General features: G+C 39.0%; 1 protein-coding gene across 5 annotated transcripts in view; it reads left to right on the forward strand.

Annotated features, from left to right (window-relative positions):
• pde4d (phosphodiesterase 4D, cAMP-specific) overlaps positions 1 to 25,484 on the forward strand; it is a 160,167-nt gene that overhangs the window by 87,854 nt on the left and 46,829 nt on the right. Inside the window, exon 1 of one of the 5 annotated variants that reach the window (XM_058388762.1) lies at positions 24,225 to 24,377. The exons of the other annotated variants lie outside the window; for them this stretch is intronic. Coding sequence (XP_058244745.1) covers positions 24,253 to 24,377 — 125 coding nt within the window. The 5' untranslated portion in view covers positions 24,225 to 24,252. Of the gene's footprint in view, positions 1 to 24,224; positions 24,378 to 25,484 lie in introns of those variants that run through there. 5 annotated transcript variants of the gene reach the window in all.

Here is a 25,484-nt window from a genome sequence, read left to right on the forward strand (position 1 = left end):
CAGCAAGATCTGGACAAGTATCATAGCTATGATAAATGTCTGTCATCTCACAGCTTTTCCTGCTTCATAGGTATTGATATAATGGAGGCAGTGATTCATTATATTGACCGATACATCACAATACATTGATTTATATTTTTTCCATTTCCTACATGACCCCAATGTCAAAGATTTGAGTATGGTTCAATATCTGATACCGATTTATTACTAACGTTGGCACAGCAGCCAAGTCTGTCTTTAAGACAATATGCTTTGTATATTGTTAACAGAATTTGTTATTAAAATAAGCAAAATCTAATATGAGCTCACATATACTGCGACATCATATCCATCCATCCATCCATCCTTTTTCTCTAGTACTTATCCCACACAGAGTCACAGGGAACCTGCAGTCTATTCCAGGGGACTCAAGGTCGTGGACACCCTGGATGGGGTGCCAACCTATAACAGGGCACAATAACACACCCATTTACATACTACAGACAATTTAGAAATTCCATCAACCTGCAATACATTTCTTTTACCTGGAAGAGGAAACCGGATTACCCGGAGGAAACCCCATAGCACAGGGAGAACATGGAAACGATGCACACACACAGCAGAGGAAGGACTCAAACTCCAAACCCTAGAGATGCTGGTGTATTTATTTAGAAAATGTTTTATAATGATGAGCATTCTTACATTTGATATTCAGGACCTACCCTGGAGTGAACAGAGTCTTTCCTGCATTATAAGAATCTGATTCTGGGTTTGTTTGTGGTCAGGGCTCATAATCTCAGGTTCTCATTCACATAGAAGAATTCTGTGTGAATCGTAGTTTGATCAATAGCTTAGGTTCGATTTATCCATTTGCTGTTTTATTCTTTATCTTTTGTATTAAACAGTGCTTTATGGCCGCATGGCATGTTATGGTGCAGGAATACATGTATACGATTATTAAATTTTAGCCATGCAGACCTACACAAGATGCAACAAAACATGAGCTCATTACAATACTCCAGTGCTATTGAAGCCTGGATTTATATATCAACCATATTGAAGTAATCACATTACTTGGCAGAGCAGATAGCTTCCACATGTGATACGGATCATGCTGCAGTTCAGTTGAAATGAACTCCAGACCACAGTGTTAAAGAGGATGGGAGATCAGCTTTCCTGGGCTTGAAAACAGCATTCACACTTCACTAATCCAAGCAGGAAAAATGCAAGTGTAAATATTTAGAGTATGGTTTTGAGTCAAATTTGGTCTTGTCCTCTATTTCTAACATGTTCTTAGGCTGTGCAAGTGGACTTCTCTTTTCAATCCTGACCTCACAGGTTTTCAGAGGCTGAGCTCATTGTTGCTCAACATTAGTTTTGTTTCTTTAACAATTATTTTTTTTGTCGATTCGTAATAATGTTTGTCTGATCATCTTGTGCTTCAAGCTGTGCCACGGCCGATCCTTCAGCCAGTGACAACCAGGTTTTGGTCTGAAATATCCTAATCCTTTTATGATGCTATCAGTTTTCACATGCGCCACTGAAGCACCAGCCACCAAGAAAAAAAGCCCCAAAGCATCACTAACCCTGCGTCAGATTCTGCACCATGGTATCAAGTGCTTTTCCTTTACTGCAGTCCTATTATGTCACCCTACATGCTCCTGGCATGTAGTTGAACAAAACCTTACCACAATCCATGGTGATGTTAATGCCCTGCATTTTGTAAAATGCTCACAGGAAAGACATCTTCCTTGCAACATTTCGAAAAAAGCCTGTTGTTATGAAAGCAGTGTTTAATAGTTGATTCTGAAACTCGGCAAGTACAAAAATCAATAAAACGTGAACTTTGAGCTCCTTTTCCCTCCTTCACCATCGTGAGTCATCATCCTAAGGTCACCCCTACCTTGCTTTTTCGTGTGATGTGTTTTTAGTATCTTTGATGCGAAAGCAGCTTAGAGTCAGATTTTACAGAGCTTGTTAAACGCTGCGAGTTCTGTTTGCGATGCACAGTTGTGACCAGTTGTAACATGAAGGTTTGTGTACTAGAGATAGGTGAGGATGTTATACAGGTAGTGTTATATAGTAATATCAGTATGCTCTTTTCAGATTATCATCATTATTGTGACATGTAGCTGTTTATTTATTTATTTATTTTGCAATTTTTTTGAATAGTTTTTACTAACTATTTTTGTACTAGCTGTTTAAATGTCCCACACGGATCAGCCATAACATTATGAGCAGTGACAGGTGAAGTGAATAACATTGATTATCTCCTCATCATGGCACCTGTTAGTGGGTCTGATATATTAGGCAGCAAGTGAACATTTTGTCCTCAAAGTTGATGTGTTAGAAGCAGGAAAAATGGGCAAGTGTAAGGATTTGAGTGAGTTTGACGAAGGGCCAAATTGTGATGGCTAGACCACTGGATAAGAGCATCTCCAAAACTGCAGCTCTTGTGGGGTGTTCCCGGTCTGCAGTGGTCAGTATCTATCAAAAGTGGCCCAAGGAAGGAACAGTGGTGAACCGGTGACAGGGTCATGGGCGGCCAAAGCTCATTGATCCACGTGGGGAGCGAAGGCTGGCCCGTGTGATCCGATCCAACAGACGAGCTACTGTTGCTCAAGTTGCTGAAGAAGTTAATGCTGGTTCTGATAGAAAGGTGTCAGAATACACAGTGCATGATGGGTCAGGGCTGTTTTGGCAGCAAATGGGGGACCAACACAATATTAGGTAGGTCATAATTTTATGTTTGGTCGGTGTATATACCTTATGATTAGAAAAATATGCAAATGTATAGAGCATACTCCTTTTTTCTTTCTGAATCATACACAATGCAAAACTGTTCATTTTTGTCTGTATTAAAATAAAAAAAAATCAAAATATAGCTAGAAATGAAGGTTTAATTTTAAACATCATTTCAACTGGAAACAGAGCTCTATAAATTCCATAAACTCTGTCTTGAGAAGAGCTTTTTTTAACTATTATAAGGTGTATAATATAACGCATAATAATGCATATTATAATGCAGGTGAATAATTATTAGAATACTGATTCCTACAGTGTGAATCACACTTTCCCATAATGCAACTATTGTCATAGAGTTTGTCCCACCAAGCCTCCATGACCCCCCACTTCTTCTGTGTTTTAGCAATACAGCTGCAAGATATGAAATTTGGAAATGAATATGAAGGTGTAGCGTTCACATTGTAGCATATGGTACTATATCCTGTAATAAATCTTCACAGATCAACAGTATAGCATGATTTTCAGAGACACTCGCTGTCTCACTCAGCCATTTCCTGGCATTGGGATGCTAATTCTTCATAGGCATCTGATTCTTTGGTGCTGGTAAAGTATTTCTAGCCGTGGAACAGAAGTGTTTTGTGCATGTATAAGAAATGCTGTATGTTTCTGTCTTTTCCTCTCCCTTTTTTCTGTTTGTTTGGAAAGTGTAAAATGGCTGTTGGTTAGTCCCCTTGAGTCGCTTCTGTTCTCTTGCTAACGAGCGCATGGACCTCTAACCTGCTCAATAATTCCGCTGTTCAGCTACACTGCTTTGGCTTTTGGGATCAGTTTGTGGGACTTGGTTCGAACCACAGTGCATTATTTACAAAAATAAAGCTGAATGAATAAATAGTTTCGCATTTTCCTTTTCGGAGAAACTAATTTGAAGCTGAAATATTACTTATCTATTTGTATAATTCTGAAATGGGATTTACATTCCATCCCAACCGGCTCTAAACTAAACTAAACTAAATACTTAGGACAGTTTTATAGCATTCCTCTAATCTCTCCAAAAAGCAGCAGCCAATTTTTCTCCACTGTAATGCCCTTAAAGCACGGGATGTAATCCCCTGGCTGTGGAATTGCAGAAGTGCTGATTTCATTGAAAATATTGGAACACAGCGCTGCCAAGCCTGCTGCTTCTCTCTCTTTGCTGAGATAGGAGGCTCGGCTGCCGATTGATGCTTTATTGAATCTGCCGCTTACCTCCTCGACAGCAGGGTGGGCAGATGGAGTGGGTGTAGTGCTGTTAGCTCTGCTTACAATAGGAACACAGTGTCAGCACAAATCCGACGCCAACAATCACTCCTGTCCAGTGCTGGCACGCATTAGAAAGATGGAGCGAGGTGCAGCTACCATTTGCCTCTGAAAGGTTTCACCATTAAGATTAAGACATCATTAAAATTTCATCTCGTCCTGCTGCTTTTCAGCGCACGCGGTCTCGGTAGTGGCTGGTGCAGCGGTTGCCGTCCTGTTACTAGAGATAACAACAGCACAAGTAGCCACTGACAGGTTGGCAGCGGAGCTCCTCCGGAGAGTGGAGAGTGTGAGTAATTAAACCAGATTAGGTGCTGTTCCATTCAGCGCAAACGTCGGCGTGTGATGGAATTAGTATTCCCCGTCTTCTCTCTGGCCTTTCTCTGCAGTTGTGTAAAGCTCCATATCTTGCTAAATCACTCTGCACAAAACACACAGGAGCATTTCTCATTTTGTAGGCACATGGGGCTCATTCTTGCACAACCCTATCACAGAGACACCAGAGGAATCTTCGTCAAAACTTACCCGCGCTGTCATTGTGTTCTTCATCTGCTAGCGTGTTGGAGGAATTTGAATGCTTTTTTCTTCTTCTTTTTTTCAGCTCCTGCGTATTGAACTTGTTAATGGAAGCTTTAATGCCTCACTGGTCGCAGTGATAAAGCTCTGCAGGACTGAATTAGTCAGGAGCCTGCGTGACCTTTTCAGGGTAATAGCACAGGTACTGCACCACTCGCTGGACAAAAGACGAATGCTAAGGACTTTTTGATGTATGGTTTGTGTGGAGAGTCAAAGCAGTCATAAGGCATTAGTATAGGACATTAGTTACATCCGTGAATAACAGCTACCTATTATACACTATCAATAGGCTGGCAAATGGAGCATGGCCAGATATTGGACAAACAGAGGTTGTCTTTCATGGTTTATGTCAGTATAAGCAAGCCATGTTATCAGTTCCCTAATCAGACCATAGATTGTACATAAAACTCTCACTTTTTTGGAGTTAATGTGTTTAAGCCCTTTAGCTAGTCTCTGATCAGATGAACTTAGCCTTCAGCTAAATAATTTGCATGAATGTCTGAGCCTCAACTGAGAATCTGTTACAGAAGCTGTAATGGTCCGTGCTTCACAAAGTATAGTCAGTGAACTGCGTCTGGGTTTCCTTCACTTTTTTCCCCAAGTACACAAGTTCGGTTGGCAGAAATATTTTGCTGGCTCTGCATCTGCATGCTCTGTCAGTTGACAACTCCACCTAGACAAACATTTGGAATTATTTAGAACAGCAGGTGAAGCACTCACTTCAGTGGGAGAGGGGGATAGAATTGACAGGAACAAGAAATTAGTGGCATCTTTGACACAGTAATTTAGGTGAGGGGAACCTAGAATTAGCAAAGAAATGACATATGTGAACCAGCAGATCCTGTCATCTGTGATGTAAATAATGTGACAGCTTATTCACAAGCGTGATGCTGATTTTTTTTTTTTTCTTCTCCCAAATGCCTTACCAAGCACTTAGTACACTCTGCAGAAGAATACACATCTCCAGTCCCCAGGTTATTTGAAGCAGCCCCTTGCACCGAATACCGAGATTGAGTGGCTGCTGTAATTGAGGTTTAGGTCACGCATGGGGGAGCTGCTGGGGCTCAGCAGGATACAGGAAGGCAGGTTGATTGCTCAAGGTTCTCAGACTAGCAGAAGTCCACTATACTTATGAAATGGACTGTTACCTCATGTGTGACGCACAACGCTGCACTTTAGCGATGTCCTGCTGGGAGAGCTGAGCTCACCACACTAAACAAACTGGCGCCAGTTCCCCGAGGGTTAAACTTCAGGCTGTAGGGAACGACACAGTGTACTGTACAAGACAAGGGTATGAATGTTCTCTAGGGCTGTTTTTGCTGTAAAAGTCTAAAGGAACTTAGCATAAGACAAATACTACTATTTGAAGTAATAGAAGCACACTCAAGACCAAATAAACTTGATTACTGTTACATTTAGTTCTGCCAATACAATTATCTCTTTCTTTGTGCAAGAAAATCTCTGGTCTTTTTTATAAGACACACATTTAAACTAGAGTGGAAAAAATAGAAGTAAAATACATCACTGGCATTAAAGGAATCTGGAAAGATTACATTACATCCTACACAGCATCTGTTCATTCATGGCTGAGACAGCTAATTTTCTTTTTAGAAAATATAAAAACAAACACACACTAAATGTAACTCAGAATAAAATAATTTATATATAGATATACATTACTCCTTTCCACCTTTGCTTCTTACTTCAGAAGAGAAAATAAAACAATATTGTAGAACAAGTCAGAAAGTATTGAATGTCCTTTGCATACTTGGGGACACTGTGTCCTGCTCATACTGTCATGGCCCTGGAGCATCCAGGGTTTTTTTTACCTTTATTTGCTATTGAACGATTACAAATTGAAATTGATTTACGCACTCACGAGTACCTCAACAGAAAATCACTGCTGACTCTATCTGTGATAATGCCACAGTTATTCATGGCTAGGAGCCAATTGAACAAAATTACCCCTGCTCTCATGAAGGGAGGGATGGCGTACCCTCTCTCCCCTGTAAATCACAGCTAGCCAATTGTGGGAACCTGTGAGCTCAAGTATGTGGATATCACTTTCCTCTAAGTGTGTTACTCTGCCATGTGATGGAGCATGAGCAGCAATATGAAAACATGAGGCTGGCTTGTCTCAGAGGAAGCATGTGCTGTGTAGCTGTGTGTGTGATGGGAAGAGCTGGCTGGTGGATAGGAAACTGGCAGTCGATCCATGAATATATAATTTAGGAATATAGCAAGATGAATTAAAAGGGTTGTTTTACAGTTTTTCCAGGTTTTTCCCCCGTAACTTTCACTATTTTAATCAGCTGTTTATTAGATTTATTAAGAACTGATTAGTGCATTGTTTTGGTTTCTACTAGAATTAAATCAAAAAATGAAGCTTGGCAAATTTAGGGTTAGCACTGAAGTGGAGCAAGAGAAGATTAGCCAACTTGAAGACCAGACATGCTAACCTGCCAGCAAAGCCTAGAGGCTATGATCTTCTTCAGAAAATATCTTTGACGCGAGCCAATATTAAAAACAAGCGACTCCCTTCTGCGCAGACAGTGAAATGGGAAATCGCCAGAGATTATATTCCCAAGCCTCAGGATCTGCCCCATAGGAAAATTTCCCCGGTGTCTGAATTCCAACCAGTTCCTCCTTCTCCTCCCACTTGTTCAAATCAACACTCCATTTCTGTTCATCTGTTGTTCCTTGACACTTCTTGCTCATTTTACCTCCATAGTCTAATAAACACTGAAAATAGAAAATAGAGGCATGCAGGTGGCTGCTGCCAGTGCTGCATTATGGGTAGAAAAGCTATAAATCAGTCTTTATGCGATGAAGGAGTAGGAGATAGAAAAGACAAGACGGTGGAAGCAGTAGAGAGAGACAGAGGATTTGAGAAAGGTTTTATGCTCTAATTACACCTTTCCTGGTGATTAGTAATTACCGGTGTAATGTCCTTGAGTGATTAATCCTTGAATATGACCTCTGATAATATACTTCCTGATGCTGCTCCTCTACCGCATTGTAGGTTTTCAGCTACACAGATCACGCTGCTGTTGTTGTCCTGATAGATACATGAATGTGGCTGCTGTTGCCTTTAATCCAGAAACAGACTTTATCATGTTGTAAAGCAGCAGTTGTGAACCTGAATTGCTTCAGGAAGTGAGGAAGTGAAGTGCTTGGGATGTGAAACACTACAACTGCTGGGTATGTCGGTACGGCTGCACTAACTGCCGGCACCTATGCACATATATTTATTCTATCTATAAATAAATGTTTTTCGGGGGAAATTATTAGAAACACCAGCTCTCAAGCTGTTTTTAAATCCAGATGAAAAACATGCTCGAATAATGGTCTATTCTGACTCTCGGGACTTGTTAAATCTTAACAGGAACACTCGTACTCTTAGACATGCATGCAATTATCCAGTCAGTGACAGCACTGCAATGCATAAAATTGTACAGAGACCGCTCACAAGCTTAACTTATTTATGAATATTCACACAGAACAGTCTATGGAGTTTACACAGAATGGTGAAACAAAATAAATTGGTACTATTTCTAGTTCTGCTTGTGAAAACTCCTGGTTGGAACTAACTCATAAGCACTAGCTAAGTCGTGAGCAGAAAAGCATCTCATGATAAACAACACGCAATGAACCGTGAAGTAGACTGAGTTCTGTCAGCTAAAAAGAGTAATCGAAGGCTACAGTGGGGACGCAAACTCCACGGAGAGTTAAAGACTGGACTATCATCATCAGGTCATCAATCTTTAACCGTTAATTAATTAACAGTATAATACAGATGCGTATTTAAAGTCAGTGCATTATAGTACATAAATGTTTACATTTGGTGAAAAACAAAATGTATCTGGTGTATCAACAGATCTAGGCAGAAATGCTTTGTTGATGAGCGCACAGAGGAGAAAAACCAGACTGAGATGTGTTATCAGATGCTTTTCTGCTCACCATGGTTGTAAAGAGTGGTCATGGCCATAGGCTCTCAGTAAACAAACCGTTTCTGCCTGCAGAAGTGCTGCAAATTGGCTGTTTTTGGTGTGTTTTTCCCCACCATTCTGTCTAAACTATTGTGTGTGAAAATCTCTTGGAATATTCATACCACCCCTTCCGGCACCAACAGGCATGCTTAAAGGCTCTATGCTTAAAGCGTCTGCAGTCCCTTTTTTTTATTATTATTATTCTGACATTTGACATGAATATTAACTGAAGCTCTTGACCACTGAGTACTCTGCATGACTTTATGCATTGCACAATTGGCTGATTGGATAATTGGATGAATGAATGGACAAGTGTGTGGTGTTCCTATTAAAAACGCCGGTTTTAATCATTTCCTTGCTTGGTTTGTCGATTGTTTGTCTCCAGAATTAAAATGGCGTTTTGTAGTCAGGGTGTAGCCTAGTTTTCAAAGCTGCTGAGACCTTAATGCTCTTGGAATGAAAAAGTGCCGTACACTGCACAATTTATAAAAGTGAATATGTGAAATTCACCTCTCAGGCGTTCTATGGACAAAAGAGCGAACGGCCGAAGAAGCTGAATCGATCTTACAGAGAGGCGCAGGAGATAAATGTGCTTCAGCTCAAATCTAATATAGTAAGATGCCAGACTTCTCATATATTTTTCTTGACGGTCATTTTCCTTCAAAGGCCACGAACCCAATCCATCACACCCAGACATTTGGTGAAATTACATTATGTTTCCTTATATGATCCTTTTCACTTAATCAGCCTTATCCGGTGCTTCATGTAGTGTTTGTATTTCTAAAAACTTATTTATCCTTATTATTTTTATTCATTATTATTTATTTATTATTATTATTAATTTCTATAACTTATAAATCAAACAGCACTTTGATTCCAGCAGATGTAAATGAAATATTTCTAAACTATAATAAACTATAGAGAATCGATATTTCATGAATGGCATGACACTTTTTTTGTGTTTAAAATGTTCTCTTTTTCACTGTGATGCAAAAGACATTTTATGATCGTAGTGCTACATGCCATTGTTTTGCTTTTTTGGCAAACTCACATGCATTGTATGCGTCATTCTTACGGCAAAACCGTGGCTTATCAGAACACATCACACCGCTCCCTTCCTGTTTAAAAAGACCCTGTCTGAGAAAAACTACACATCATAAAGATCCTATCAGGTAAATTACGCAGTAAAGAATCGTTTCACCATTTATTATAGTTAATATCTCTTTTTTTACAAGAACCGTGACGCAAACATTAACAAACGTTGCTCCGTTCGATCCATGTGAGACGTAAGCAGTGGTAGTGAGCTGCTTATTCACATGTACGCTCATCCTGCTTAACATTAGCTTTCTGAAAAAGGCCAGAGCATTAACTGACCTACTGTATATAACCACATATATTACGGAAGCATCATTATTGTGGTGACGATAGGTATGGAAAAATATTGTTCCATGCACATTTTTCTGATTTAATAAGATCCCTATTAAATAGGCTACTTCGCATGGGCAAATGTTGAGCCTGCAGTTAGTAAACATGATGCATGTCATTAAGAAGAATAATCGGATATGACGTCAAAGGCGAAGTAAGGGATAATAATATTTAAATGAGGTTTTTGTTTGTGATCATTGTTCTCGAGGATGTATTTTATCACTTGCTTACGAAAAGCAAATGTTCTGAATTCAATATGCCGTATTTTTGTAATGCATTAAGCAGCATGAAAAACAAAAACAACTCTACTGTAATATATAGCTGTTATTTCGAGGAACTGTTGAGACTTGTGTGATCATTTTAACTTCTTCATCTAGCTGATTTTTTGGCTTCAGCAGATAGAATTCTTACCTTTTTGCTAATGTGATTTTAAGGCTTAGGGAATCTTACTGTAGGTTCTGTAATTAATATATTTGCATAGACTCCCACTGCACTTAAAAAAAACCCATCCCAAACGACATGTTTATTAAAGGCAAACACACAAAATGGACATATTATTTTTCTCACATGAAAGATGCAAGTCTCTCTTAGTGAATCAGCTCGCACAGGTCTTTTGTGGATGATGGAAGTTCAGTTCAGACACTTTTTACACACTTTCTCAGACTTTTGTTTTGAATCAATGTCCTTGTTTATTAGTAACATTTGACGAGCAAAAAGAAAGCAGAACATTTTTTAAAAGCCAATAAGAAACTGTCATCTCAGTGACATTCATTTAAAGGAGCAATAGTCTTTTTTATGTCTTGAAAATAACTGGGAGAATATGTAGAACATTATCAAACATTATTACACCTATCAGCCATAACATTATGACAGGTGAAGTGAATAATATTGTTATCTCCTCATCATGGCACCTGTTAGTGGGTGGGATATATTAGGCAGCAAGTGAACATTTTGTCCTCAAAGTTGATGTGTTAGAAGCAGGAAAAATGGGCAAGTGTAAGGATTTGAGTGAGTTTGACAAGGGCCAAATTATGATGGCTAGACCACTGGATAAGAGCATCTCCAAAACTGCAGCTCTTGTGGGGTGTTCCTGGTCTGCAGTGGTCAGTTATCTATCAAAAGTGGTCTAAGGAAGGAACAGTGGTGAACCGGTGACAGGGTCATGGGCGGCCAAAGCTCATTTATGCACGTGGAGAGTGAAGGCTGGCCCGTGTGATCCGATCCAACAGACGAGCTACTGTTGCTGAAATTGCTGACGATGTTAAATGCTGGTTCTGATAGAAAGGTGTCAGAATACACAGTGCATGATGGGTCAGGGCTGTTTTGGCAGCAAAAGAATATTAGGCAGGTGGTCATAATGTTATGCCTGATTATTGTATGTGGCTCACAAAACCTATTTGGAAAATGTTGTTATGGTCCAGAGTGTTTTTGTTTACATGAGCCTGTTGTCAATCATTTTATAGACACACCCACAATGTCCCTTCACTCTTTCCGTCTGGAAAAAAAAAAATCTGTGCTTAGAAAAACACTTAAGAGCAAAAAAATAAATAAATAAAGCTTGAGTAGAGTAAATGCTGGCAGCACTTTTCCGTGATGGACTATTTATTATTTGTGACAGGGATGAAAGCTTTGAACTGTTTGAATGGTCTGCTTTACATAATGAATCAAGTAGGGTTTTTTTTATATATTATTATTATTGTTACAAAGATATTGACAGAGACATCCTTATAAATCAGTAGAAGCTGGAGTTTGTGTGTTTTTCAGTGTTATAACTTGGCTTTCAGGCTTTTGTACTAATTACTCTATAGATTCTGGGGGTGGAGCCTTATGCATTTAGGTGGGCATGGGGGTCAAGGAGTTAAAAAAATAATCATTCAATTAATATTAAACCACACCCACTTTCATCCATAACAAACCTAACCTTGCCATTTATTGCGAAACAGTGACTACATCTCACCGAGTCTCGCTTTCAGTTGTGTCTGGTCACAGTGAGCTGATTGCAAATCCTTTTTAGATTATTTTCTCTTCATTATAAACAAGCACTCTGTGAACATTGTGTAGTTTCTTTATTTGGTATTTGATTTTCAGTACTACAGCTAGTTGTAATAGAAATTACTGAATGTCTCTGTTGTATTTGTTGGTGTAGCATTTTATACAATCAGCGGTCAGACATGATATTATATAATAGTCACATTGTGCTGAAAAAGAGAGCAGGCCAGCTAGCTCTTAGAGTTAACATTGAGTGCATTTTCTCACATGTACATCATCCAAGAAACTTATACTATAGCTATAGATGCAGTAAGTCTTGGACACATCATGGAAAGACCTAGAAGCTCACTCTGATATACTCCTCCTCCCTTCTCTCTCTCTCTCTCTCTCTCTCTTTGTTTTGCAGGACTTAGCTTTTCATCCGTTCTCATGCCACGGATTTATACCCCAGTCATAAAAACTTGAGTAGCCTTGGCAACGACTGAATAGCATTTGACTGTGTTTGTCGCTCGGATTCTTCTTTTTGAAAAGATTATGAAATAAGCCTTGCTATAGACATGAAAAACATTCGCTTCTGAATTATTTCCCGTGGCAGCCATGGACACCATTTGGCTATTATGTGACTGGAGAGTAAGTAAAAAAAAAAAACAGCAGTTCTCCAGTTATGTGTCCAGATGATAAATAACATGACTTCGCATTTGAGGAACACAGTGTGAACATTCTGCTTGCTTTCAGTTCAAGACGTTTGACAGGAACGGATCGAGACAAGTCATTTAATTTATTTATTTTTTTCCGTATTGTGTATCGTTGCCTTGTCAGAAACAGCAGATTGGAGTTTTTTTTGGAGTTTAGATGAGAAATATCGTCATTTCTTTTCTAAGAGGGATGTGAAAACCATTATTCTCTTTATTCCCTGAATTCGTAGATTTCTTCAGTACTTTACTGAAGATTGTTTGCCTTACCTGATGCATGCAAGGCTCGTTATCACAATTTATTTACACTTATTCATCAGGTTTTATCAAATTAAACATGCACCATTAGAGAGAATATTAGAGAGTGGTGTAATATCAGTTGCTTATTGTTTCTATTAAGAAAATTCTGTATAATGTCAGTATGAATCTATCAGACATCCAACAATATCAGCAACAAAATCTAAAGTGGATATGAATAAACTAGTAAACTTTTAACTGGTAAAAAAATATCTTGAATACTCAACTAACATTTCTCTTTCACTGATAACAATGCTAAAATTATTCAGCCAATTTTTATAGATTTTGCTCGTTTATTTTTAATGACAGACGATGGCGATACTCTACTTAACATGGACCATAAAATGCTTGTTATCGCCCGTTTTAAGGATATGTGATGTATACAGACAAGTGACTGACTTGTGTCTTTGTCACTGTAGATAAATATGAGCCGTTTTGGTGGCTCATGATGGCCCATTCCTTTAACTATGTTACTTTTTGTTTTTATTTTAGTCTGAAATCTTGTAAAGGCACTTTTTTCGATTAACATTAACAGTGAAGACGTCTATTTCATGCGCTTATTTGTGAGAACTCTTCACACCAGGAGGTTTTGTGGCCTAAATAAAATCAATCTTCCAGCCCGTATAATTAAGTCACGTTCGTCTATTCGTCTAATCTTTTTTCCCCGTTCCCTCAGTGTGAATATTGCTTCTTGTCTGATCGGGTCTTGCTTTTCTATTGCATCAGGAAAAGAAAATCAAGTGAAACATTTTCCTCAGTTTTGTTTGAATAATCATGCTGTGATGAATGATGTGCCCTTTACCGCATCCCAGAAGCTCCTGAGCTCACGTCCATTCCCGCAGATGGAAGGCGAATGCCGTAAGCTCTGCTTATTGGATGCGTTCGGGTTCTTTCTCTGTCTTAATGCTCAAGTGGCTAGCGCAATTATGCATGCAACGCAGCAAGCTACCGTACTTTGATCTTCTTGAGCTCAGGGTAGGAGGTGGGAGGTTACCTTTTTAAATATAACTCGGTAATTATGGGCCTTGGTATTAAATTCATCATGGCTATTATTATCTTGTGTCTTCAAAAATGTAGTTAAAATGCACATCTAAAATAGATCCCTAGATCTGATTTTTAATGAATTTCTTGCATATTATGAATGTATTTCATTTGGTTTCGCTCAGGGATATAATAGAAGGAGCAGGGTGTTATCACTCAATGCCTAAGTGACCTATGACCTGTTGGTTTGGAGCCAAGCTGTTTAGATGGCTCTTGGTTATACGCAATAACGGATAGTAAGCCCACCTTCAGGCTAGCATGAGCTAGAAGTGGGAAATGGAAAGATCTTGGTTTTAATGAGTAGAAATGCAGCGCTTCAGTATGACTTGATGTGTTTGGTATAAACTCAAAAGTACTGGGTAATTATGCAGAGTAAATACATGACACGTAGCAAGAGAATAAACCAGGACAATGCATCTGTGTATTATAATAATTTCAGTGAAATTATTGCCTTTGTTGTAAATGCAAAATAGTTCTGCAAACAGAAAAGCTGAGCATCAGATAATAGTGGGGTAGGTTTAAGTAATGTTGATATAATGCCTTTATATTTGCAGTCTATCGAAACCTACCAGAGTCCAAATGTTTTTCAAATTATGTGGATTTTACAAAGTCTGTAATGTGTAAAGGATGCTAAAGACATGTAGAATTACATTGACTGTGAAACCTCAGTATTAAGCCTAATATCTCGGATTTTTCCAACATTTTAGGCTTATTTTCCTTGCCGTGCCTTACTTACCATTTTCAGTTCAGTTATTAGTATAGCACTTTTAACAACAGACATTGTCACAAAGCAGCTTTACAGAATTATGTGCATATATTCGGGATCTAAATTATACGTATGAAATTTAAATGTATTCCTAATGAGCAAGCCAGAGAGGAAGAACCCGTGAGAGGAATCTGACTCAAAATGGAACACATCCACATTCATCAGAGTGACACAGGGTCATGAGGCAATAAATCATTCCCTTACTGTATCTGTGTAACCTAAAATAATTTTCCAGTTTGGGACTAGAGATGCCAAGTGATACCAATAATGTACACTGTGTGTGTTGCTGGTCTAATAAACAGACTAGAGTGCGAGGGAGACTCACATGAGCAAGTATGAGTGATTGTGTTCATTAAAATGCACACAAAGGTGTTTAGTTACACTGAGCAACGAAGTGAGCAAATCGAGAATAGAGAAAGAAAAGAGAGACAGACAGAGAGAGAGAGAGAGAGAGAGAGAGAGAGCACTCCCATTCAGTGAGCACTGAGCACTCAGACACTTGATCTTTATTAAATATACAGTTAAAAAACTCATTAAAAACACAGCATGAAGAAATTTAGTAGCAGTATTTGGCATGAAGCAACATGAACAGAGCTAAATATATCTTTCCATGATGCTCCTGAGTTGTACTAGTAGGTTGCACATGTCAGTATCGGTATGAGCATTAGCACTGGTATCCAAAAACATGTATTTGTACTCTAAAAAGCTATTTATTTTTCCCTATTTGGAACAAACGTACCTGCTTAACACCGAGAACAGAAAGCACTGTAATTTTATACACCAGATTTAGTTTGGTACATTTCATCAAGAAATACGGCCATAAACCGACAACATTTGCGATGATCTTGTTCTCTCTTTGCTGCTTGAAAACCCCCTCTTTAATCAGTTTTAAAGATTAAACTTTTTTCAATATGGTACCAAATGTCTTCCTGCTGCACACCGGTGCAGAGAAAATTGCATTTTTCAACACTACAAAAGCATGTCGCCAGAGAAGTGTACAAAAGATATCATATACTACATAGCTGGGGTTGAGGCTGGAGGTTAAAGAACCAGTTCTTACCTTCTAAATGAGACTTAAGTGTGCTTTATACACACCGCAGTAGTGAAGTTATTGTATTTTAACACATACTAGCAGATCTGACAGTGGATTTTGTTATGCTAATTGGATCCTGACCACTGCTGTCCAGGGAACTGTTTTGCTCTGTGTGACATGCTTGGGGCCAGCAGAGAATTAGTCAGACACTCGGCCGCATAAGAGCTTGCTCACACACACACAGAGAGAGAGAGAGAGAGAGAGAGATGGGAGTAATTGGATCCAGATGAATCCTTGGCTAAACACCAGCATGGTGGCCACATCATCATCCCATCAGGTGCATGGCACATGGTCTGCTCCAGGATAATTATGCATCTCTTCTGCCTCAGGAGGCCTGCACATAGCAGCCTCATCCAAACCTCACAGACATCAAGAGTAAACATATTTCAACTCAGGTGAGGTGTCAGATGTATGTTAAACACACCAGACGTCCTCCTCAGGAGTGATTAGAGTCGTCAGGAGTAATTGAGGAGTCCTAAAAAATGGGAGTTTATTATGACTGAGTAATTACTGCCTAAGGCTGCGAGTAGAGACCCTCTGACATTATGGCAGTTCGCTGTGTTTGAAAATGTGCGCCCCTGCTGTATCGAGCCTTGGGGTTTAGACTTTAAGGCTTTTAAAAGAGCCAAATTAATCATGCTGCATTATTAATGCCGATTTTTAACCTTTATCTGTCAGGATGCTGCACATACATGTGGGTGTGGCCGTAAGAGACGACCGATGCTGTTGTCGATGGCAGGATTTCAAGCCAAATTAGCCCAAGAAGCAGGCCAAAGGATAGATCTTATTTATGACCTGACTAAAGGGCTCCTTTCGGGAATCTTGCATTGAGAGTGAGAGGAGCATTGTGTAAGGCAGATAAGCCATCTGACGTATCATCCCTGGCTGGAGCTGTGAGATTGCCTGTCGCTTATCCTGCGGCTACCCCTGATCAGTGATGGATGAATTCAACCCGCTCTCACACCGTACCCTTTATCTTCAAGGAAAAGCATTTCACTGCAGGATCTCCTTGTATTAAGTGCTCTCTCTCACTAAGCCACACTGAGTTACAGTTAATTCTGGTGGCTCTTTGTCAGGTTTTCTGATCAGAGCATTTTATAATGAAGTTTACTCCATAGTTCTGATTAATGCCTTCTTGATTCTGATTGGTCAGAAGGTTAATATTTCTTGTCACATTCATGTAGGTCATTGTTTCTGTAGTGACTACTAATTCACTGGAAATTGTACAACAAATGTTTAATATAATTTATGTTTTGTAGAAAACGTTCCAGAGAAAACGTGATTTTTTTTTAATATACGTTTTGTGTAAGTGCAAAGCTATGGAAAAGTCTAAGGACCTAACATGCTTCTTTATCTTTTGTCTTGTTGCCTTCAGTAAAAATTGTACATCAATGTAGCTAAAAATGGATAAAAAAAAGTGTAGTCTTTTAGGCAAGGAATAACAGAACATGCTATAATAAACAAATAAACCACTGGGTCGATGAAAGGGGGATGTGATATGGCCTGAAGTGGATTATTTTCCGATATCAGCATACCCCAGAGTGTGTTATTCCTCATACGACACAACAATTTGGCATCAATTACATTTTTCAACTTATATTTCATCTTAATGAATATCCACAGAACAAGCAAGTCTCTCTTTTTCTGCCTCTTGCAGTTGACAGCAACTGGCACTGACACTGGAGGCTCCTTCCATTAACAGAACTATATCAATGATTATACAAGATTATATACCACAAATGCTTTTGTTTGTTTGTTAATAAGAGCTCGACTGGATTTAGCTAAATATTAGTTTATGTGGAGTGTCTGCCCTATGATTGAGCTGTTACTATGGAAACAATAACATAATAGAACAAGCACATTATTTGGAAGCTATTATTTGTGTTACTGCCAGTCAAAGTTGTGCTGTTATAGAACATTAATCAACACCTTCTGATTTGAGAAATCTGGAATAATCCTTATGCATACTTCACATCCGGCTACGCAGGAGTTTCACGGAACTGGGAAAACCTTTTTTTTGCATTTCTGAGCATGCATTCACTTGTGCTGGAGTCCATTTATTACAACTGATCATATTTATACCAATCTTCACAGAGAAACACTCTCAGCTGGTGACAGATTGCTCTCTAGCGGTGATAAAGAAGAGTGGCTCTATAGAATGCTGTATGAAACACTGCCCAGAATGCCTTGTGCTCAAAGCTCTGATAGCATCAATTATCTCTGCAGGAGGTCGGTTTCTACTCCAGCTTGCATAGAGGAGATCAGATTTCATATTACTATTCAGTCTGTGTTCAGAGTAGAACAGATTTGATTGTGTTGCCATGTTTATGTGTTGGGAAAAGCTGCAATATTGCTGTTTGGCTTACGCATGAAGAACAAGTGATTATTACTTGAGTAATATGTGTTATAGCGGTGTTTAATTAATTTAGATTGAAGAGTCTTGATGGTGCTTTAGAAAATTGAAAAGCATCTATTCATTCAAAAACTCCATGGTAATAAAAAAAAGATTTTTATTAAAAATGCCAAATTTCAGTAGGATTTCAAAACAGCAAGCTGATAAATTGATAAAAGATGCAGAATGAAATGTAAAAGTGTTATGCATGAGACGTCATACCTTGCAGTGGTCACTTTTTTGTTTATTCTTTCAACCAAGAAATTGATAAGTGTCCTTTTTGGTCATTTTTTAAGTGGGCAGAATTTCTGAGTGTTTCTGTTCAGTTGCACTATTTAATTGGTCAGGGATAAATTCAACCATACACTGGCTAAGAGGGATACAAACGAGAGATGCCAGCTAAGCAGACATTTAATAAAGACATAATTTACTGGATTCTCTTTCCTGTAAGCATTTCATTGATCTCCAGTTGGAGCTTTTTTATTGCTGTGATCCCTGAGGTGGAATAGAAGAGGAATCAGGTGGATTAGATGTGAAACAGGTCCCTGTATGGAAGATTGATGTAGTCAATTACTGTACAGTATGGTCCTGGAGGTGCCGGATGTTGTTTGTGTGTAATTATAATGACATGCTTACTGATATGAGAGTGTAAAATTATTGCACTAAAGGAAAATGAGCACACTGTACCATTGGTCTGTATCACCTTAGATCATTAGCCGGCACCATAGCAGCCTGCACAGGAACCTGAAAAATAAACCCTTTTGGCTCCTAATTTGCATCCACCCTGCCTGGGACAATCTTTTCCAGCTTTTTTTCCTCGAAGTTTTGACGTTTTACAGCTGTATATAGTTTTAAAAATAATAGACTTTGCTGAAACAGCTACAGAACCAGCTATTGTATTTTAAAATCTGGCAACCCACAAAAGTGAAAAGATTTAATTCCACTATGGGACATTTACACAGTCAGTGTTTTGATTACATAATAATACTGATATCATTGTATATCACTGCTATAATCCATCCATGCATTGTCTATACCCGCTTTATTCCTAATTAGAGTCACAGGGATCTTCTGGAGCCTTATCCCAGCACACATTGGGCAAAAGGCAGGGGTACACCCTGGACCAGTCCATCACAGGGCCACACAAGCACATACACTCCTATGGGCAATTTAGAATTACCAATCAACCTAATGTACATGTTTTTGGTCTGTGGGAGGAAACCAGAGTACCCGGTGTAAACCCACGCAGGCAGGGGGAGAACATGCAAACTCCACACATAAAAGCCCCTGCCTGTTTGAACTCGGGATACGAACCCAGGACCTTCTTGCCGTGAGGCAACTGTGCTAACCACTAAGCCACTGTGCTGCCCCTCATTGCTATAATAAATATCAATTATTATTATTATTATTATTATTATTATTATTATTATTATTATTATTATTATTATTATTATTATTATTATTATTATTATTATTATTATTATTATTATTATTATACTACACTGGAATAGTACTACTCCATTTAATGCACTCTAATCTCTAATCAAGCTGCTATGTTTACCTCCAGTGCCATATCAAATACTACCAGTTTCTCCTTACAGGGCAGTATTTGGATTTTATGGTGTGGTGATTATGTTGTGTTACGTTGTATGTGATGCCTGAGTGTGTGTGTGTTTTGTAAACTGTGTTGAGTGTATCATTATCATATCATATTCCTAATAAATTCCTATTACATGTAAATGTATATGGCGAAGGAAATGATTCTGAATCTGAATTTATTATGGCACGCATCTATCTTTATACTTATACTTTATCCAGTTTTATCAGCGAGACATTTTTTCTGTAAAAATCACACACAGCTAGCTAGGTTTTTTACGTGTCTTGTGGTAGCCTGACTGTATTTATTACAGCATCTTTGTTCTGCTTGATTTTTGTAGAAAAACTGTAGTGTATTTCATAGTGTATATTGAAGAGAAATTAAGGATCGTTTGTTTTGGTTTGTTTGGCTGTTTGCAAGAATTCAGTCTTAGCACCATCTAAAGGGATTTCTATGGCCACTACACATTTTTTTGTTTTAGTACGTAATTCAAAAACTCTCTCTTTCTTTTTTTTTCTGCATTGTTTATTGCAAATAGGTGTCACAAAAATATATCAGGAGAAGGGGCTATTGAGAACAGGCCAGTAGTACATTTTATTTCTTTTGCAGCTACACTTTTGTGCATTGTTTCTCTCTGTTTTCATTTGACACACCCTCCTGATAGTGTACTATACCTTATTGAGTTTTCCATTGTAAACATATTCCTCCTATTACACCTGTAAGCTACACTATTTGAGATACAGTAAAAAAAAAAAAAAAATCCTGAAACCACTCTAAACTGAATCCAAAGATAGTTTGAAACGTACAGTGACATACAATACAATCCAGTGGCCCGAACGTCTCAGACTGACCCCCTGCAGAGGTAATTAAGGTTCTCTCAGCCTCAGGCACTGAGCATGATGGGCGCTCCCATTAAAGAGTCTCCGCTAGAGAGATTTCTCCCACCAGCTGAGAGAGTTTCTCAGTGGGTGTCCTTAAAGATCAGGATAAACCCATTGTGGTATTACGGAATGCATCTGAGGAAGAAAAAAATGTGGCTTGTTTTCTGTTTACAGCTTTGAGCATTGTTTTTTCAGATTTCTGTTTATCACAGAGTTGATCATAGAAGCTGTCACTGCTGTCAAATGTGGTGTAGATGATGCTCTGGAAATGGAGTTTCAGGTCTGCAGTGTGGTCTGTTGCTCTACTGCTGCTCTACTGCTCTCTTGTGGTAGTGAAGAGAAGTGCAGTTGCTGTCCAGGTGGCATGCGTGCGATGGTAATAACAAGGTTAAGAGCTTTATACTCAAGATTTATTCTCATACCCCATTTCACTCACCCGCTTCGACTGGATTATTTGGATAAAACGCTAGGATTTTACAGGCACATACGATTTAAGACCCAGGATTCACTTGTATTTTCAAGATAATCTGGGATGATGTGAAGCATGTCGATTCTACAGATTTATCTGAAAGATTAGACTTAGAAACATGCACATTTAAAAAAGCATGACCTTGTGTTCGATATTAAGTTCATTAACTTGGTATGTCGGATATTGTATCGAAGCTGCTGACTGCGTGTATAAACCCTGTGACTCCTGTTGCCAACTGCTTGAAATATCCGTGGCTGAATAGGCAATATTCTCTCTCTCTCTCTCTCTCGTTCTCTCTAATGTCATCAATAATGTATTCATTTAATAGAGTAAAGGGTAATTTATTCAGATTTAATCATACTTTTAGAGTGCATGTTTTAAAGGCAGAGCTGGAAATATGACCTTTGTTTTAATTGGCTTTTTACTGAGCAGTGTTCGAGCTTACAGTAGAAGTAGTGAGTATGTTAATGACTGGTTCACCGTATACAGAAAGCAATAAAGATTGATTGAGTACACCAGTAGACCTTCCCTTCACGTTTACACACATGTATTACGTGTTGTATAATAAATTTAGACACCTTGGATTGGTTAACAATGTCTGTAGGAATAAGATGAGTGTTCAGATCAGACAACTGGAACAGTTTTACTAGTTATCTGGTGACCACACCAATCTGTGTCAGGTTCAGCTGGAAGTGTCTCACAGTGTGCTCAAGTGTACTCAGAGTAAACAACTGATAACACACTTTGGTAGTGAATGGCTCAAGGCTAAGCAGTGTGTTGGAGTTAGGCACTTTTACTCTCAAATGTAAGTTCTTTTATAGGCTAGCGATAATCACTCAATACACACACACTGAAACAGCCACTAACTGTCTTATAATCCCATGTCTTACCTGGAATTATAGTGCACCGATGTTTAACATATTAATTGTTCACTGACTAAATCTTCAGACTCTTCTGCTGCTTATTCACCGTTTTTCCTTGGCAAGTGTATGGGCAGCATTTCAGCCGTAGAGGTTTTAGCCCAAGCATCCTTGCTTGACCCTGGCGCAGCGCTCACAACATGCTGGTTTCTAAATATCAGAAAATTGTCCTTTTTCTTCCCTTCTATTTTTGTAGTCATTAAGAGACGTGTATTCCTCACACCATTCTAACAAACTTCTATAGATTTGTAGATGTTTCAAACTATGACGAGGGCTGAATGCTGTTATACATTTGGATTCTGAATACATAGCGGGTGTTACTTGTATTTTGTTATTTCCCTGGCTTTAACTTTAACAAGTGATAACAGAACATTTTATTCACCGATGTTCAAACAACAATGTAAATGTACATTCTAAATGCATAGACTATAACTGTAGCTATATACGGATAAAGGGTGTGACGTGTTTGTTTGATTAATAACTGATTATAATTGTTGCCAAATTGCAGTGGTAGGAAAGGAATAAAACAACACTTTGGGGCATGATGTTAAAGAAAAATATTTGATGCTGTGGTATATTATATTATATTATATTATATTATATTATATTATATTATATTATATATTATATTATATTATATTATATTATATTATATTATATTATATTATATTATATTATATTATATTATATTATATTATATTATATTGTTTCTATCTATCTATCTATCTATCTATTTTCTGAAGGGAAACTTTCTCGTGTGATGTTCTATATAAATCCTGTAACTCAGTCTGAAGATTTGAAATAGAGGAAACAGGAGGCAGGCTTGGAATAACTCAAAGTGCGCTTTTATTCTTTACTATTCTATAACACACACACACTCAGCTCTGTGTGCCTCGCTCTCTTCCCTCGATTCTCATCTCTACCACTTTTATCCCTTCCTCAGCTCACTGCAACAGAGAACAGTCATTAAAACAATTCAGCACAGGTGTATGATACTCGCCACTCACTGCCCTTGGCTCCGCCCTCCATTCCAGCACCCGACCACGCCCCCAGCTTCCACACACCCTTTCAAGGCTTCCACAAAGGGGTAACCTCAAGGCTGCCTTACAGTGATGGATGGATCCGTTCTTTTTTGTTTTTTAATGTAGCTATTATCACTCAAATGCCATGGTGGAGTCGGATCATATTTAGGAGGAATTTCTATAGACATGCTGGTACTGCTACAGGAACCCAAAGCAGCCAAGAATCTGTAGTGCTGGGATGAGCCATGTCCGTGTCTTAAAAGGTCACGTCTTAGAGGTCATAAAAGTTCCAATTATCATACATGCTGTCACTGGTGCATACTAAAGGCTACTGAAGCCCTGCCTTGGTGTTTGTCCATGCAGGTAGATCATTTTAGATAATGCACCCATAAAACATATAGAAGTCACTGTGGTGTTCATTAAGAGCTGTTCCCTGCCCAGATTAAAACCCTCTTCTGATGCATCCTCATTATTCAAGACCCCATGAATTCATATACAGCAGCAATCAGCACAATCCATCATGATCCAGAATGCATAATTCAATGTTTTCGATGCCAAAAGGGGCACTGAACTGCTATTTTTTTTTTTTTTGCACACTAAATTGACTCTAAGCAGAAATGAAGTGGCAGCAGGATCGGCTTGCTGGATTGATAATGTTCTCCTTTTACGTCACTCTCGCCTCTCTTATTAGGCTCGTGGACTTGGGATATAAAAGCCTTTAACAAATGGCTGTAAATCAAGTAGAGTTCCAAGAAACCGGAGTAGTGCTACACACACACCTAGATGCGCATGCAGGGTCACACACACCCTTCAGCTGGCTCCCATCCCTTCATTAGGTCCCTAATTGTTATTACTGCTGCAAAACTTGGCAATGTACACTCTCTTGATGCTGCTTTCTCTCTCACTCTCTCTCTCTCTCTGTCTCACACACACACACACACACATATCCCCTCCCTCTACCCGCCTGCATTTTCTCCTGCTCTTTCTCCCACCTCCAGTCTGACTGAAAGAGACAGAGCCTTTGTCGCCTGCGTCTGTATCCGTCTGGTCGTTCATCACTCCCAGTGCTCTCGTCAGCCAGCGATGAGTCTGCCGGTGAGCTCGGAGCTCTGTTCCCTGGAGAGGGTCGCCCGCTACCGCAGCGCCTGCATCAATGGCTCTCCATATGCCATTAACAAGCCCATTGACATCAAGGGCCGAAGAAGATGGTAAAGATGACTTGTGCAAAGTAGAGTGGCACTGAGTGGCTTCAGCGCTAAAATTACAGCTCACTGCTTAACTGTGGGTTTTTTAGTAGCATGTTTTATGTATCTAAGGGTTTCATTTGCATCCTGTAGAACTTTTTGATTTTTTTTTTTCCCAAATGTCCTGTTTTCTTGTCTTGTCGTTGTGTGAGCTCTGCCTGTTGTGGCGTTCCGGTGTTTTCTTCACAAGGTGGATTTATTGGACCTCTCAGCTAGAAGCACGGCTTCCTGGTCCGTTGATTTAAGACCCACTTTGATCTGCTACAGATGGTGCATTAATTTAAACATAATGTGAAGCGAAGCAAAGGCGATATCAGTTTTCCTCACATGCCACGGAATTGTCAATAATCGTTCTCAGATCCCAGTTTAAATAAAGTGGTTGTGGTGGTATTGATTTCCAGGAGCCCTTTTTTTAGCCATGCCTCACGCTCAACACCGCCTTATCTCTGCCTCTGCTACCTGAGAGGAGCTGAATAGCATCTCATCAGTGGTAATAATCACTTTTGCTCTGCTAATATTGGACCTTGTTATAAAGGAGTTATGAATGTGGGTCAGGAGTTTGGTGCCATCGTGGTGTTGCAATAGGGCTGGCTTCTGTTGTTTGCATGGGAAAAAAGGCATGGGTCAATATCAGAGGAGCACACTGAAAGATGTAACGAGTATGTGTGGGTGTGTGTGTGTGCTCAGGCAATGGCCAACTGAATGCTGGGCAACAGTGCAGCTATCAGACATGTATCTAGTGCTACTGTTATTAAAATACACACATTGCCAGCACAGTTTTTCAGGGGGATTAATTTGATTCTGGTAGCCTTATTATTTGTTTGAGTTTTGACAGACGACCGAGTTCTGACTACAAATTACTCCTGGAATCATATAGGCGCACACGATGGAAATTTTTCCCATCACTAATATCCAGTATGGCTCCTGTAATCAATAATAGGAAGCAGGCGGCTGTTAGCCTGTGAGGAAAGCCGGTGTGTATTGTGCTGTCACACAGATATGAGCTGAACATATATGCAGCATGAAGATAAGCCCATACATTACTAATGTACACCATCTGTTCTTTGTAAT

This window comes from Hemibagrus wyckioides, linkage group LG05 (genome assembly GCF_019097595.1).
Source record: "Hemibagrus wyckioides isolate EC202008001 linkage group LG05, SWU_Hwy_1.0, whole genome shotgun sequence".
Lineage (NCBI taxonomy): Eukaryota > Metazoa > Chordata > Actinopteri > Siluriformes > Bagridae > Hemibagrus > Hemibagrus wyckioides.